The sequence below is a fragment of the Petaurus breviceps genome, unplaced genomic scaffold (genome assembly GCF_028583685.1).
Source record: "Petaurus breviceps papuanus isolate PSGF00001 unplaced genomic scaffold, PetGlider_PUasm1.0 208, whole genome shotgun sequence".
Taxonomy (NCBI): domain Eukaryota; kingdom Metazoa; phylum Chordata; class Mammalia; order Diprotodontia; family Petauridae; genus Petaurus; species Petaurus breviceps.
In genome coordinates this window covers 24,847,052-24,864,672 of record NW_027185852.1, presented here as the reverse complement: position 1 = coordinate 24,864,672, position 17,621 = coordinate 24,847,052, and the positions used below count along the sequence as shown (strand labels likewise).

Genomic DNA, 17,621 nt, shown 5'->3' with positions numbered 1-17,621 from the left:
TGCATGTGTGAGTGTGTGTATTGTGTTGTGTGTGTGCATGTGTGAGCCGTTCTCAGACTCCCTTCATTTTTAGCACATTCCGACCCACTCCCCTCTCTCCCCCCCCTCTGTCTCTCTCTCTCTTTCCTAAAACTTTTCCCAGAATCCTTTGCCCAGCATCACGGTTCCTGGCACATTATAGGCCTCCTCCAGCTCTTTCCTGTGCCCTCACTGCTCCCAATCTGTGTGACTCTTTGCTGCTTCTGAGTCCTGCTCACACATGCACACACACAACACAATACACACACTCACACATGCATACATACACTTGCATGCACACAACACACACAAACTCACATGTGCACACCCACTCATTCATATATACACATACACACACTCACACATGCATACAGATACTAGCATACACATGACACGCAAGCTCACGTATGCACTCGCCCTCACACACATAGGGACTCAGGTGTCAGAAGAGGCTGAGGGTGCCCCGATGCCAGTCACTGCCCCCTCCCGCTCTGAGCACACACGCATGCAGCCTTGCCTGGAGCTGTGGGATTGTCAGACAGTGTTCCCCCTCTCCCCTGGCCCCAGGGCCCCCTCAGACTGTCCACCTCATGCACAGCTGGCCCAGAGCAGTGCAGCAGACAGGACAGAGCCAGGCAACCTCGCACAGAGGGCCTCATGAAGACCGCTGTTCAAGCCCGTTCTTAAAGCAGTGCAAGACTGCGTTAGCCCCCTTGGCTACCTATAGATACCGCTGACCTTGTGGTCCACTAAAACTACCAGATCTTTTTCAGATGAACTGCCCTCTAGCCATATGTCTCCCTTCTGGCACTAGCAAAGTTGATTCCTTGAACCCAAGTAGAAGGTGTTCCCTTCATGCCTTTCAGAGTTTCAGACCACTAGTCAAGGCTATCAGGATCCTCTGGGATCCCAGCTTTGGGGATCTGCAGATAGAAGGAGCCTACCATCTCACCAGGGCCAGGGCCCACCTCAGAGCCACGAGAACAGGGCTAGTCTGGACTCCAACATCAGACCATGTGGCCTGATGCAAACCACTGGCCAGCTCTCTGAGATGCAGAGAGAGGGTGCTAGTGTGCCCTGATAGACTTTTCCTACTGGGAGTTTCCCTCCCTCCCTCCTGCTGGGCCTCAGTAGGCCTCATGATGTCCACGATGCCACACCCTGCTGGATGCAGCTTAGGTGGGAGGGCTGGGGCCTCTGAGTCACAGGTAGGAAGGGCGGATGCACAGGGCAGGGAAGGGGTTCTTCCTGGGACGCCCCACCATGTCCCAGGCCAGCCCTGGCTGAACTCTCCCTGCCCCACCCGCTTCCAGGCCACACCCCTGCAACAGATGGACTTGCTCGTGAGTCATGCCACTCCCAAAGTTTCCCAGCATCCTGGAGACAACATGACCTTGAAAGGGTCATTGAAACCCAGCTGGAAGAGAGCATGAGTGTAGACAACGTCAGAGGGAGGAGGCAGGGAATGCCTTAGAGCAAGGACCGGGGAAGGGGCCTTAGAAACAGAGAGGGAAGAGTTGTGATAAGAGGGAGGGAGGAGGGAAGGAGGGGAGGAGAGAGGGAAGGAGGGAGGAAGGAAGGAAGGAAGGAAGGAAGGAAGGAAGGAAGGAAGGAAGGAAGGAAGGAAGGAAGGAAGGAAGGAAGGAAGGAAGGAAGGAAGGAGAAGAAAAAGGAAGGGAGGGAGGGAGAAAGGAAGGAGGGAGGGAGGAAGGAAGAAGGGAGGGAGGAAGAGAACATACATTTATTAAGCACCTACTGTGTGTCCTCTGAAAGTACCTCCCATCCACAATGCACATAATATAGTGTATGTTCATAGTTGTTTGCTCCTTCCATTAGACTGTGAGCTTCCTGAGGGCAGGAGTAGGAAGGGAGTGAAATTTGTGACAAATGCGAAGAAAATTAAAGGGATGTGTTTGGAAGAAAATCCTAGCAGCAGGGACTTGGTTGAAGGCATAGAGGTAAGTGGTTGACCTGGGATTTCATTAGCATAGGGAACTCCCAAGTGAGGGAAGTCCTTCTCTGGACGCAGGTCACCACCTCCTCTGGGATTTAGAGTCTTAGACGCCCACAGCAGCAAGGGGTCAGATGACTCTCCAGAATGCAGTCGGCATATCAGAATCAAGACTTGCCCGGGTCTTCCTGGCTTGCAGTTGGTCCTCCATCTACTATGCAACACTGAGATTGAATGCTCATCATATTTGCAGGTAACCCAAAACTGGGATCCAAAAGGATCTTGACAGGCTTGAATAATGGGTTAAACCCAAGAAAATAAATTTTAATAGGGGTAAATGTAACATCTTAAATCTGGGTTCAAGGATGCAATGTCACAAGGACAAGAGAGAGAAGATCTAGCTAGACAGCAATTCATCTGAAAAAGATCTGGGGCTCTTAGTGGATGATAAGCCCAACAGGAGTTAGCAGTGTGACAGGGAAGCCAAGAGGGCTGACATTAAGAGGAATCTATGTTGTGATAGTCATGACATTCATGGCAATGACTGACCCAAGGTTTTAGAGTTTGGAAAGTTCTCCCCATGTAGAATTATCTCATCTTACAAAAGTGACCTGAGGCCCAGAGATATTAAGTGATTTACCCAACATGACACATCGAGGCCTCAAAACCCAGCAGCCTTGAGCTTCTAAACTTTAAAAAATGATCCAACTTGAGAGCTGGACCAGAGTTGGGATTGAACCCAGGTCTCTCCTAACCTCTCACGTCCAGGATTCTTTGCACTGTACCTACACTGGAGGGTGGGGGAGGTTGGGGGAAGGGATGACAGTCACTGGATAAGAAAATCTTGCATTCCTGTTTCTGATAAACAAATCTTACCACCACCACCCCATGGGCTAGGTGGGTAAGGCCAGATTTATGCAAATGTATTAAGTTTGCCCATCAGCCAGACAACAGGCCTTCTCCAGGACTGGACAGCACCCCACCACCCCTACCCAGAAGCCCTCTCTTCTAGTTTCTGATCTGGTTGCCCTGGAGCTTTATTAAATAATTCAAGGGTTCGCAGAGCATTCCACAAAGGCCCTCCCCATCCCAGCCCTTTAATATTTGATCTGTACCCCCTCCCCTTTTCCCTGTGGGGGCATGATCCTGCCCTTTTCCTCTGACTGTGACTCCACCCTCTTCTCAGCCCCTCTCTGTCCTTCCAGAGCCTTGGCCCTGGGAGGTATTTCCAGCTACATGGCTCACCAGAGCATGGTCTGATAGGAGACTGATAGTAACCCTGACCTGAGCATCACACACACGCTGTGAGCTGAGGCCCTGGGACATTGTCTGTTACAATAGGAAAAGAAGCTGACTTCCCACATCCCAAGGCTGGTGCCCAGATTCAACACTCTGTTTGCCTTGCCTTAGTTACACCTCTGCTTTGGCCCATCAGCCAGGCCCAGGTTTCTTCTATCCTTCCCCATGAAGTCAGTGATCCCAGCTCTGGGCAAGCTGCCTGACTGCAGGCAGGGCAAAGGTCACGTGTTAGAGGCCCCACACCTGCTTTGTGTGGCTGGGATTGGTCTCCCTTGAGCTGGGCCTGGGGAAGACCAGGAAGAGTGTCCTCAGGATTTGTTTGGGGTTTGCAGGGTGGAATCAGGTTTGGAATCTTGGTTTGGCTCCGTCTGTCCTGAGGCATAAAAGGCCCAGACAATGGCCATGGGCTTGGGCAGAATTCTCCCTCTCTGTCCCTTTGCCTTTCCCTAGCTAATGTGGCTAATTACCCCGGGTGAACTTAGGGGCTGAGGGGAGAAGTGTTTTATTTTCTCTGTTCTAAGACCTTCCCAACTCTGATAGTCTAGGTCAAGAGTCCCTTCTAGTTCTGACATGACCTTCCCAACCCAATCTACTTACTTAGCTGCCAAAGGCATTTTTCTAAAGTAGAGGATCCCTGCCCCTCCTCAATAACCTCCAATGGCTCCCTATTATCCTCATGGTCAAATATAAACTGCTTTGGCTTTAAAAGTCCTTCATGGTAGAAACAGGACTTCCACCTGGCTCCTGCTTCCACCTCCCCTAAAACATGTAAAAAATGACTCTAAACAACCTTTAGAGCTACAGAACCCACAAAGTGATAGAGAGAAACTAATCTCCCCCTGAAGAAAGCCCAGCAGGCCAGAAGGGGCCATCACAGTGCTCTGGGAGCAGAGCCCAGCCTCACGTGAGTCTGTGGTTTTAGCCCCAAGGTGGCCCGACCAGCTGTGGCTAGAGTGGATCACCAGCAGCTGTGGCAGTTTCCAGACTTATCAACCCATAGATGCTAAGGACAAAGTGAGAGGTCAGTGTGAACTTTGGGAACAGGGAGTTCAGGAGTGTGGTCCAGGCTCTGGCCCCTGAGGGAGAAGCGGCTGAGGCGCCTTGGCCGCTGCGGCATGGCTGCTTCAGAGCTCCAGGCCTGCTGATTGTAGGGGACGAGTCTGAGGGGTAATCACTCTGGCTTTAACCTGCTTGGGTCTGAATTGCTGTCTTGGGTGGAGGTCCTGGGGTGCGTGACCAGTGAGCCAGAGCATGTGAAGGCTTCAGAGAGGGCAGGCAACTAATAGCTCCAGCAGCTGAGAAAACCCCAGCAATTTGGGACAAAGCTTTCCTCTCTGGAAGCAAAGTTCTACTGTGGCAAAAAGCTCAAAAGTCAGGTAATTGAGTGGCAACATGAGCAAGCAAAGGAAGCAAAGCAAGCTCAGAAATATGACATTAGACTCCTATTTTGGGGTCAAAAAGGATCAAAGCATGGAACAGGAGGAAGACAACAAAGTTAGAACTCCTGCACCAAAACTTTCCAAGAAAAATATGAATTGATTACAGGCCATAGAGGAGCTTAAGAAGGATTCTGAAAACCAAATAAGGGAAGTGGAGGAAAATTTGGGAAGAAAAATGAGAATGATGCAAGAAAATAATGAAAAGAGAGTCAATAACCTGACTGAAGAAAATAATACCTTAAAAAATAGACTAACTCAAATGGCAAAAGAGGCTCAAAAAGTCAATGAGGAGAAGAATGCCTTAAAAAGCTGAATTTGCCAGATGGAAAAAGAATCTCAAAAGCTCACTGAAGAGAATCATTCCTTCAGAATTATATTGGAGCAAATGGAAGGTAGTGCCTTTATGAGAAATCAAGATACTATTAAACAGATCCAAATAAAGGAAAGAATAGAAGGCAATGTGAAATATCTCATTGGAAAAACCACTGGCCTGGAAAATAGATCCAGGAGAGATAATTGAAAAATTATTGGACTACCTGAAAGCCATGATCAAAAAAAGAACATAGAAATCATCCTTCAAGAAATTCTCAAGCAAAATTGCCCTGATGTTTTAGAACCAGAGGGCAAAAGAGAGCTTGAAAGAATCCACCAATCACCTCTTGAAAAAGATCCCCAAAAGAAAACTCCTAGGAATATTATAGCCAGGTTCCAGAATTCCCAGATCTAGGAGAAAATATTACAAGCAGCCAGGAAGAAACAATTTGAATTATGTGGAAACACAATCATGATAGCACAGGATCTGGCAGCTTCTACACTGAAGGGCCAAAGGGCCTGGAATATGATATTCCAGAGGTCAAAGGAGCTGGGATTAAAACCAAGAATCACCTACACAGCAAAACTGAGTATCATGTTTCAGGGAAAATATGGTCATTCAATGGAATAGAGGACTTTCAAGCATTCTTGCTGAAAAAACCAGAGTTGAATAGAAGATTTGACACTCAGATACAAGAAGCAAGAGAAGCATGAGAAGGTAAACAGGGGGAAGAAATCATAAGGACCTTATCAGAGTTGAACTATTTACATTCCTACATAGAAAAATAATAATTGTAACTTATGAAACTTTTCTCAGTATGAGAATAATTGAAGGGAATATAAATGTGTGTATATACATACATGTGTCTATATAGGAGGGTATGTGGATACATGAATACATATGTGAGTGTGTGTATATGTGTGTACAGGTATACATAGACACAGGGCACAGGACCCCTTGAATAGGAAGGGATGATACTTAAAAGGTGAAATTGAGAGGTGAGAAAGGGATATAATGAGAGGAGATGGGGAGAGACAGATTGGGGTAAACTATCTCATATAAAAGAGGCAAGGGGAAACTGTTATAATGGAGGGGAAGAACAGGGAGGCAAAAGGGAATGAGTCAACCTTATTCTCATTGAATTTGGCTCAGGGAGGGAATGATATACGCACTAAATAGGTTATCTCACCCTACAGGAGAGTAGGAGGGGAAGGGGATGAGAGTGGGGGGATGATGGAAGGGAGGGCAGGCTGGGGGGTAGGGAAGTTGGAAGGACCCACTTTTGGAAAGGGACAGGATCAAAATAGAGAACAGAACAAGTGGGGGGCAGGACAGGATGGAGGGAAATATATTCATTTTTTTTACAATATATCCACTATGGAAATGTTTTGCATAGCTACACATGTACAACCTATACTGAACTGCTTATTTTCCCAGTAAGGGTGGGTGACGACAGAGGAAGGGAAAGAATCTGGAATTCAAAGTTTTAAAATCAAATGTTTAACATACATATATAATTTTCTTTACATGAAACTGGGGAATAAGATATACAGGTACTGGGGCATAGAGATCCATTTTGCCCTACTGGAACGTCGGAGGGGAGATGAGGGAGGATATAGGAGAGAACAGATTGGGGGAGGGGGTGTTCAGTGGGATCACTGTTTTGGGGTGGTGGGTAGGGGAAAGATGGGGAGAAAATTTGTAACTCAAAATCTTGTGGAAATGAATGATATAAACTAAAAATAAACATAAAATTTAATTTTAAAAAAAGTCCTTCATGTCAGGACCCATTCCCACTTTTTCAATCTTCTCATACCTTACTCCCCTATAGGCACTATCCCAGCTACACTGACCCTTCTTGATATTCCTTACATACAACACTTCATGTCCCATCTCCAGGCCTTTGCATTGTCTGACACCCTCGCCCATGCCTTCCCTTAGAAATCACTTCTTATTTACACTCTATGAACTTTGTATGTACGTAGATTTTCCCCCATTAGAAAGTGAGCTCCCCAGCAGCAAGAGATAGAAAGAGAAATTCCATTTAAAATAACTGTAGGCAGTATAAAATATGTGGGAGTCTACCTGTCAAGACAAACCCAGGAACTATATGAATACCATCACAAAACACTTTTCACACAAATAAAGTCAGATCTAAATAACTGGAAAAATATCAGCTGTTCATGGATAGGCTGAGCTAATATAATAAAAATCAATTCTATTCAGTGCCACACCAATCAAACTCCCAAAAATTATTTTATAGAGCTAGAAAAAATAATAACAAAATCTGTCTGGAAGAAAAAAAAGGTTAAGAATACCAAGGGAATTAATGAAAAGAAATGCAAAGGAATGTGGCCTAGCCATACCAGATCTAAAACTGTATTATAAAGCAGCAGTCACCAAAATTATCTGGTACTGGCCAAGAAATAGAGTGGTGGATCAGTGGAATAGGTTAGGTACACAAGACACAGTTGTAAAGGACTGTAGTCATTTACTGTTTGATAAACCCAAAAACTCCTGCCTCTGAGATAAGAACTCACTATCTGAGAAAAACTGCTGAGAAAACTGGAAAATAGTGTGGCAGAAACTAGGCATAGACCAATATCTTATACCTTATACCAAGATAAGGTCCAAATGGGTACATGATGTAGACATAAAGGATGATGCTATAAGCAAATTAGGAGAACACAGAATAGCTTACCTGTCAGATCTATGGAGAAAGGGAGAATTTGTGGCCAGACAAGAGACAGAGAACATCATGAAATGCTAAAAGGATCCTTTTGATTACATAAAATTAAAAAGGTTTAGCACAAACAAAACCAACAGAACCAAGATTAGAAGGGAAACAGAAAGCGAGGAGACAATTTTTACAGCCAGGATCTCTGATAAAGGCCTCACTTCTAAAATATAGAGAGAACAGAGTCAAATTTTTAAGAATACAAGTCATTCCCCAGTTAAAATGGTATAAATGGTCAAAGGATATGAACAGGCAGTTTTCAGATGAAGAAATTAAAACTGTCTATAATCACATGAAAAATGCTCTAAATCACTATTTGATTAGAGAAATGCAAATTAAAACAACTCTGGGTTATCATCTGACACCTATCAGATTGGCTAATATTATAAGAAAGGGAAAATGATAAATGCTGGAGAAGATGTGGGAAAATTTGAACACTAGTGCATTGTTGGTGGAGTTGTGAACTGATCCAACCATTCTGGAGAGCAATTTGCAATTATGCCCAAAGGGCTATAAAATTGTACATACTCTTTGATCCAGTAATCCCACTACTAGGTCTACATCCTAAAGAAATCATAAAAAAGGGAAAAGGACCCACATGTACAAAAATATTTAGAGCAGCTCTTTTTGTGGTGGCAAAAAGATTGGAAAATTGGAAAAAAAAATTGGAAATTGAGAGGATGCCCATCAGTTGAGGAATAGCTAAACAAGTTGTGGTATATGAATGGTAATGGAATACTATTATTACATAAGAACTGATGATCAGGACGACTTCAGAAAAACCTGGAAAGACTTATATGAACTGAAGCTGAGTGAGGTGAGCAGAACCAGGGGAACATTGTGCACAGTAAACAGTAACATTGTACAATGACCAATAGACTTAGCTCTCCTCAGCAGTGCAAAGATCTAAGACCCATAATGAAAAATGCTGTCCACATCCAGAGGAAGTACTATGGAGTCTAAATGCTGAGTGAAGCAGACTATTTTCTCTTTCTTTTTGTTTTGTTTTTTCTTTCTCATGGTTTTTCCTTTTTGTTCTGATTCTTCTTTCACAATATGACTAATATGGAAATATGTTTAATATGATTGTACGTGTATAGCCTACATCAAAAATCTTGGGGAAGGAGGAAGAAAAAAATTTGGAACTCAAAATCTTGTAAAAGTGAATAATAGGGGAGGCTAGGTGGCACAGTGAATAGAGCACCGGCCCTGGAGTCAGTAGGACCTGAGTTCAAATCCAGCCTCAGACACTTAACACTTACTAGCCATGTGACCTTGGGCAAGTCACTTAACCCCAATTGCCCAGCCTTCCCCTTCCAAAAAAAAAAAGCAAAAGCAAAAAAAAAAGTGAATGTTGAAAACTATCTTTGCATGTAATTGGAAAAAAATAAAATACTACTAAGTTGGGGAGGGGGGGAGAGGAGGCTCCTTAGGGGCAGGGACTGTGTTTTTTTTTTTGCCTTGTGCTGTTGCAGTGTTTGGTCCAGAGCAATCACTCCCTTAAATGTTTGTTGAATGGCTTATTAACTCACACAGTAAGCAGTGAATATATGTTTTTTGAGAGTATGTTCGAAGGCCCTTTCCTGCTCTGACTTCCCAAGGCTCTTGAAGAGTGGGAGTCTCAGTGGGAGCCCACAGTCAGACAGAGCCAGTGTGGGAAGGGATCAGGGACAGGAGAAAACAATCAAGTCGTTACCTCTGATCTGCACTATTTAGAGGGGCTCCTGCTTCCAGGCTTTTTTCTCATCCTTCAGGATCTCATCACTTTGAACCTTTCCACAGCCTCCGACCCATCCTCCTTACATCTGCCAAAGTGATTCCCAAGCACGGGTCAGACTGAATCACTCCCCTGCTCAAGAAGCTGCCAGGACTCCCTATTACTTCTCAGATTGACCTCCACAGTCAAACTGGAGCTGATCTTTCAGGCTTCTTCCTATACTCTATGTCCCAGCTGGAGCTGCCAAGTGTCATTTCTAACATACCACTCTTGTCATAGGGATCAGGGATTCAGACCTGGGAGGGACCTTTGCGGTCATCTGGTCTTACTCCCCCATTTTATGGATGGCAGAACTGAGGCTGAGAATAGGAAAGGGATTTTCCCAAAGTCATGCAGGGAGTCAATGGCAAAAGTGGAATTCAAACCCACCTCTTTTGATTCCAAATATCCACACTGCTACTTTTTTAGCTGCATGACCTTGGGCAAGTCAATTCTTTTTCTCTGTAAAAGGGGGCTAATAACATCGCAACATATTGAACTGAATGTCCCAGTGAAACTTAAACTCAGCACACCCAAAAACTCATCATCCTTTCCCCAAATTCTCTCTGCTTACAAATTTTCCTGTTTTTCCTCCCAGGCTTTCTTTCCCCTTCGCGGGGGGTCATCCTGGCCCTCACTCTTTCTCATCTCCTCTGTCCAATTGTTCACCAAGGCCTGTCAATGCTACCTTTGCCAACCTCTCTCCCAAGCAGCCCCTTTCTCTCCCCTAACACTGCTGTGACCCTCCACAGGACCTCGCACCTGTATCATTGCAATAGCCCGAGGGTTGGTGCCCTCACCTCACGCCTCTCCCCACTCCAGGCCATGGTACCCTTGGCCGTCCAAGTGAGTCCTAACGTGTTGTTCCTGACTATGTCTCACACACACACACACACACACACACACACACACGCTTAATAAACTTCATCTCCAGGATAAAGTGGGGCAGTTAGGTGGCGCCAGAGTGCACAGAGTGCCACGTCTGGAGCCCCCAAGACTTGACATCTTCCTGAGGTCAAATCTGGATCCAGACACTTACTAGCTGTGACCTTGGGCAAGTCACTTAACCCTGTCACTGACTGTGCCCCCTGCCTGGGATGCCATCCCTCCTCATCTCCATCTCTTGGCTTTCTTCAAATCCCAACCAAAATCCCTCCTCCTGCAGGAAGCCTTTCCTGGTTCCTCTTAGTCCCATGATCATTTCCTTAGCTCCCCCATCTGTATCTTTGTATGTTGTCATTTGTGTGTGGTCTCCCCCATTTGGCTGGGAGCTCCTTGAGGGCAGGGACTGACAGATGCCTCTCTTTGTACTTAGTACAAGGCCCTGTAGACAGTAGGTGCTTAATAAATGTTTATTGACTGACTTTATTCCTCCTCCTGGAATTGTAATGAAGAAGGCACTATAGAAATGGGGATTGTATAGAATGGGACTGGAAATGAACTATAGTTAGTTAGCCAGGCAGCTCAGTGTATAGAGTGCTTTGCCTGGAGTCAAGAGGACCTGAGTTCCAATCTGATCTCAGACACTTACTAGCTGTGTGACCCTGGACAAGTCACTTCACCACATGTGCCTCAGTTTCCTCATCTATAAAAAAGAGCTGGAGAAGGAAATGGCAAACCAATCTAGTATCTTTGCCAAGAAAATTCCAGGTGGAGTCACTAAGAGAAGGACATGACTGGACAACAAATGGATGGGACCAGAAAGTCACTGAGTCCAGCTGTAATAAGAAGCCCGAGGCCCCTCTGCAGTATGGTACCCTCTGCTCAGACACCTGTATGGATGGGGAGCTCATTACCTCACCCCCCACCATTGCTGCTCTCTCTGATTCTCCCTCAGGCTCCTATCAGCTCTCACCTTGTATACCCGGATGCACTAGGTAACATTCAGCCTCCAGTCCATCCTCACAGCTGCCAGAGTGATATCCCTAAAGCACAGGTCTGCCTGGGTCACTCCCCTGCTCAAGCAGCCCCAGTGACTCCCTATCCCTTCTAAGATAAGCCTGCTATTAAGAGCCCTCCACACTCTGGCTGGAGCTGACCTTTCCAGGCTTCTTCACACACTCTCTGCCGTGCCCAAACTCATCACTCTATCTCCCACCTCGGTGCCTTTCCACAAGCTTTCCCTGACTCCTGGAAAACCATCCCTCCTTCAGGAATTCTTAGCTTCCTCCAGACTCAGCTCAGGGGTTTCCTCCTCCTTCTCTTTCCTTCCTCCTCCATGAAGCCTTCCCTGATTTACCCATATGCTGGTGCTCTCCCCTACCTGTAAACATGGGGCATTTTCCTTATCTATGGATATTTCCAAGGGGGAGGTAATCTCCCTGAGGGTAAACAAAATCCTTCTGTCTTTATGCTCAGGCACTGACATCTACAGGAGTCCCCCCTCGGGAGCCTTCCCATCCAAAGTATTCTTCCATTCTGTATGTATCATATGTGTGCCTAGGGATTTCCACGTTGCTCCTAGAGGTCCAGAAAGACCACTTCTCTTCCTCCTCCTCCATCTCTTCCCCTCTTCTTCCTCTTCCTGCTTTTCTTCCTCTTCCTCCTTCTCCTTCTTCTCTCCCCCCTCTTCTTCTTCCCCTTCTTCCTCCTCCTTCTCCTTAGTGCTCATCATAAATACTTCTTAATAAATGACCAGCACACAGTAGGAACTTAATAAATTGAATTAGAAAGAGCAGAGCCATCTAATAGGGGAGGAGAGGGGAGGGAAGGGCAGTCGTTGTTATTATTGTTTTTATTATTACAGCTGAGGAAACTGAGGCAAACAGATCAAGTGATTTGCCCAGGCTCACACAGTTAGTGTCTGAGGCAGGATTTGAATTCAAGTCTTCCTGACTCCAGTGCAGAGCCACCTGGCATGCCTAGACCTGTCTGCCCTGCCTGCCTCCAACACTTTGTAGCTGTGGGACCCAGGCTAAGTGTCTCCTTATCTCTGAGCCTCAGAGAGGCTCCTCCTCCTCCTCTGTGAAATGGAGACCTGGATTTAGACCCAAGAGGAACATGGGGGGGGGGGCAGTAGTTTAACACTTTCTTTTTGCAGAGAAGGAAACTGAGCCCCAGGGAAGCGACGTGGCTGGCTGGAGAGTGTAAGCAGCCAAGCTGGGCTGATGGTACCTGTAATACCTGCCTCACAGGGTTATGGTGAGATTCAGATGAGATAAGGGATAAAAATTACTTGGGGAATGTGAAAGCAATACACATCCACATCCATATATGCATACGTACATAGACCCGCACATATATATTTTATTGGACCAGAGTAGGGAACTTTCACTAAGGAAACTCCCTCTCTTCCAAAGCAGACTCACCCCCACTCTTCAACTCAGAGAGATGCCTAGAATACTGAGAAGTTAAATGACTTAGCCAGGGTCACATAGCCAGGAGGGTGAGCCATAGGATTTGAACCCAGTTCTCACTGACTCCAAAATCGACTCTCTATCCTCTGTCCCTTCTTGTCTCTCAGTTATGATATCATGTCTCACAACCCACGTCCCTTCCTCTTCCCAGGCCTCAGTTTCCTCATTTGTAAAATGAAGGGACTGGACCAAATGATCTTTAATGTCCCTTCAAACTAAAAAAGATTCTATGAAATCCTACAAGGAGCCCATCTGTCTCTCTGTGCTCTATCCTTCCCATGATGCTCCTCCTTCTTCCCTGTGGGGTTAATGCAAACAAGTCCAGGCCCCCATTCATGACAGCTCCTCAGATATCTGAAGGCAGTTCTCATCCTCCCTCCCCCTCCCAGTCTTTTCTTCTCCAGGCTAAACACCCCTAGAGCCATCAGATGATCTTTGTACAACATGGCCTCTCATCTCCTCCTCTAAATAGGCTCCAGATCCTCATATCCTTCCTCAAAGGTGGTGTCTGGGAGGTGCTCCAGGCATGTGTCTTGGGCAGGAAGTGGCATGCAGGACACCCTCTCTATGGGTGCTGGGAACCCAGGCTTGTGACTAGGCTCCTCTGCAAAGCCCGAGCTCATGGATAGAGGCAGTTGCATAAACCTGACTTCCTGGGTAGGGACCCACCCCTACCTCCCATTCATCTGGACTTCCTTTAGGAGGATGACTAAGGTCCTAAGAAGGGAGGATGGAGAACCCAGCTGGGGGCTGTTGGTGTGTATGGTGGGGATTTGGGGGGATTGATCCTACAGATTTCCCAAGAGAACCCATTATGCTCCCCCTAAACCTACCCCTCCCAACTTCCTTTTCTCTGTCTTCCCAGGACAGGACTCTAGATCAGGACCCAAGAATCGTCCTTCATCCTACACGTCCAACCAGCTGCCGAGTCTTGTCCATTTCAGGCCCACGACATTTCCTTCTCTCTGCTCAGGTGGATTACCTGTCACCTGCTTTATTGCAACTGCCTCCTTCCTAATTGGCTTCTGTGCTTCAGGTCTCTCTCTCTCCTAACAGTTACCAAAAGATCCAACCTGAGGCATAAGCCTGACTGTGGCCCTTCCCTGTTCAAAAGCTTCCTAGGAAGCCCACTTGCCTACAGGGTAAACATTCTAAAGATCCTTATTGTGGCATTCAAGATTCTCCACACTCTGGGTCCAACTTCAGTCACACTAGATAGAACAATAATAGCTTTCCTCCTCACATCTCATACACAGAGTTGGGTTTGTTGGAATTGATCATGGGATCATGGGATATTGTGCATTAGAATTATCTGTACTGGGGCCTCTGGTCCAGGGCTGAGCACAGACAGGACTCTGCACATAGTAGGCTTACTAAATGTGTGAAAGAATGAATGAATGGATCTGTCTTTCCAGTGCCCTCTCTCTCACTTGCCCCTTGTTGGGCCAAGCTGGATTATTTACGATTCCCCCACCTCCCCAACCCTTCCCTTAAGGGGAGTTGTGCATGCCCAGCTCAGGATGCCAGCCCTAACCCCAGTGCTTCCTTCTCCAGGGCACTTTGTCCAACCCTCCTCTGTCCCAACACCAATCCCCATATTCGCCTTGTTTGGCCAAGTGCCCTCCCCTCCCAAGCGAATGTAGTCTTTTTATCTGGGCATTCCCAGACCCCCTTCCCCACGTAGGCATTTAATAAATGTTTGTTGAATTGTGCACACCACCCCCTCCTCACCCAGACTTCTCCCTAGTCTCCAGAACTTGGAGCGGGGAGGGGAAGGAAGATAGCAAAACTGTCCAATCAGCAGCTTCCTGAAAATTCTTTTCAGATTGGGTGTCGGGAGGACCAGAGCTGGGTCATTGGGGCCCGGCTTCTATTCCTACTCTCCATTGACTTTGCCCCAAAGTCCCCGGCCCTTGGCTTGGGTCTAGAGAAGGGTCTGGGGGCCCAAGGGCTCCCCAAGCTCTGGGGTCCAGCTGGTTGCCTTCCAGCTCCAAGCGCGGGATGCAGGGATGCTGGCTCCTCGCTCCCACAGGGACCCTCCAGCTTCGCTCCCCCCACCGCCTTCCCCAGCCCCAGGCACCTGTACCTGTAAGCGCTTTTCCGGCGGGCCCCCTTCCAGGGAGTGAGGAGGTCCATGGGGCTGGGGCGGGGAGCTGAGCTCTTCCCGTCTCCAGCTCGGCTCCGGGCTCCAGGCTCCGCGCCCCGCAGCACCTGAACAGAATGGGGCGGGCCGGCCCGGAGCCCAGGTCCCTCCCCCTGGGCTGGCATCCCGGAACACCTCAGTTCTCGGCTGGGGTTGGAGACAGGGCAGGGCAGGACAAGGTAGGACAGGCTACGGCAGGGGCCAGGACTGCGAAGGGGGGACAGCGGCTCCGGTCCGGCCCCGGGAGGGGCAGCAGCCACAGCCAAAGCGCTCTGCCCCAGGGACACCGCGGCCGGGTGTCTGAAGACCTGAATTCGAATCCCAACCTTCTTGCTGTGTGACTAAGGTAAGTCACGTCCTCTCTAAGTCTCCACCTCCCTCACGAGGCTTATCTGGAAGAAAGTCCGTCCCTGCTCAGATCAGCTGTCAGAGGGACCTTCTGAAATCTCGGTTCTGACCATACCCACCCTTCCTCCACTTTGAGCAAACTCCAGTGGCCCTCACTACCTCCAGGGTCAAATAAAACCGTCCGTTTGGCTGTTAAAGCCCTTCATCACCTGACTCCTCACCCGCATCCCTTTTCTACATCTTTAAACCTTACTCCCACCCCTGCACATACTCTACCGTCCAGGTAGACGGCTTCCCTCTCTGCTGATTGCACACGTTATCTTGACCTCATGCCTCTGCCTTGGCTGTGCCCCATGCCGGGCATGCCCTCTCCACCTCTTAGCTTCTCTGACTTCTTTCAAGACTCAGGTCCAAGCCTTTCCCCGTCCCCCCAGCTGCTGGTGCCTTCAAATCCTCAGAAAGTTACTAGCTGTGTGACCTTGGGCAGATCACTTAACCTCCCTCTGCTTCAAATTCCTCAACTCTATAATGGAGATGATAATAATAGCATGTACCTCCCACGCTTGTTGTGAGGGTCAAATGGGATAATAGTTGTTAAACGTTCTTAGCACAGGGCCTGGCACATAGTAGGTGCTTATATAAATGTTTTTTCTATTCCCTTCCCCTCTGTGTCCAGTTCTAGGGCAGCTTCCAGAGATGGGCAACCATAATGGAGAAGGTCCAAGAGACCAAGTCACACCAGGCTCAGTTAAAAAAATTAATGGGCACTTAGCCTAGAGAAACCAAGAGGTCAGGGCATGAGAGCAACCTCAGCTTGCCCCCCTCCCAACTCCCACCCAGCCCTGGAGGGTCCAACAGGAGCCAGCACCAGGGGAAGCTCTTCTCCCCAACATTCTTACTCCCAGCTGCACTTTTCTATTTCTTAGGCAATTTGGACCCTGGGCCTGTAGTCAGGAAGACTGGAGTTCAAATGTGGCCTCAGACACCTATTAGGCACGTGACCCTCGGCAAGTCAGTTAAACTCTACTGGCCTCAGTTTCCTCACCTGTAAAATGAGGATGATATTAGTTCCTCCCTCCCAGAGCCGTTTTCAGGATCAAAAAAGAATATTTGTAAAGAATTTAACAAACTTTAAAGCACTCTAGAAAAACGAGCTGTTGTGACTATTATTATTATTCCTACCCCCACAGGAGGGAACCCAGAGCCCACACTCCATTCCAACCATAGGACCCACTTCCCACTTCACAACCATGAGCTGGGACTCTCCACCCTATCCTCTTCAGGGCAGACATGGCTGTGTGCTTGGGCACACGAGTGCACCCACATGAGTGTGCGCGCACACACACATGCACATGCACACACACAACACCCTACCTGGATGAGAAATGAGGAGGGAGAGCGTATCAGGCATGGGGGACAGCCAGTGCAAAAGCTCTGAGGTAGGAGATCGACTGTCACATTTGAAGAACAATAAAATGTAAGAAGACCGGAAAGGTAGGAAAGGCCACAAATACCAAACAGAGGGTTTTCTATCTGATCCTGGAGGTACAGGGGGGCCCCTGGAGCTCATTTTGGCAGGGAGGGTGACATGGTCATACCTGCACATTCTAATTTGGTGAATAGACTGAAAGGAACAAGATGCGAGCTCCCCCAGTAATACCACCACTAAGTCTGTATCCCAAAGAGATTTAGAAAAAGGGGAGGAAGGACCTACATGTACAAACATATTTATAGCTACTCTTTTTTGTGGTTATAAAGAACTAGAAATTGAGGGGACCCCCTATTAATTCAGGGATGGTTGAACAAGTTGTAGTATATGATTATGATGGAACACTACAAGAAACGATGAGTGGGATGGTTTCAGAAAAACGTGGGAAGACTTATATGAACTGATGCAAAGTCAAGTGAGCAGAACCAGAAGACAGTTGTACACAGTAATAGCAACATTATAAAGATGATCAAATCTGAATGGCTTAGCTATGCTGATCAATACAATGATCCAAGACAATTCCAAAGGACTTATGATGAAAAATGCTACCTCCAGAAAAAGAACTGATAAGAATCTGAATGCAGATTGAAGCATATTTTTTCCCTTTGTTTTTCTTGCATTTGTTGTTGTTTCAACATGGCTAATATTGAAATTTGCATGATTTTACATGTATAATTGAGATGACATTTTTTTACCTTCAGGATGAATGGGGGAGGGGTGGGAGGGAGAGAATTTGGAACTCAATTTTTTTAAATGAATATTAAAAATAAGT

At 47.0% G+C, this 17,621-nt stretch overlaps 1 protein-coding gene across 4 annotated transcripts in view; it reads right to left on the bottom strand.

The window, feature by feature from the left end:
* The window catches only part of LOC138165356 (tetratricopeptide repeat protein 39A-like), a 66,067-nt gene extending 50,915 nt beyond the window's left edge, over positions 1-15,152 (bottom strand). For all 4 annotated transcript variants that reach the window (XM_069093601.1, XM_069093603.1, XM_069093602.1 and 1 more), the window contains exon 1: positions 14,956-15,152. In XM_069093601.1, the coding sequence (XP_068949702.1) occupies positions 14,956-15,137 (182 nt within the window). In that variant the 5' untranslated portion in view covers positions 15,138-15,152. The remainder of the gene's footprint in view (positions 1-14,955) is intronic.
* Positions 15,153-17,621: the final 2,469 nt, after the last annotated feature.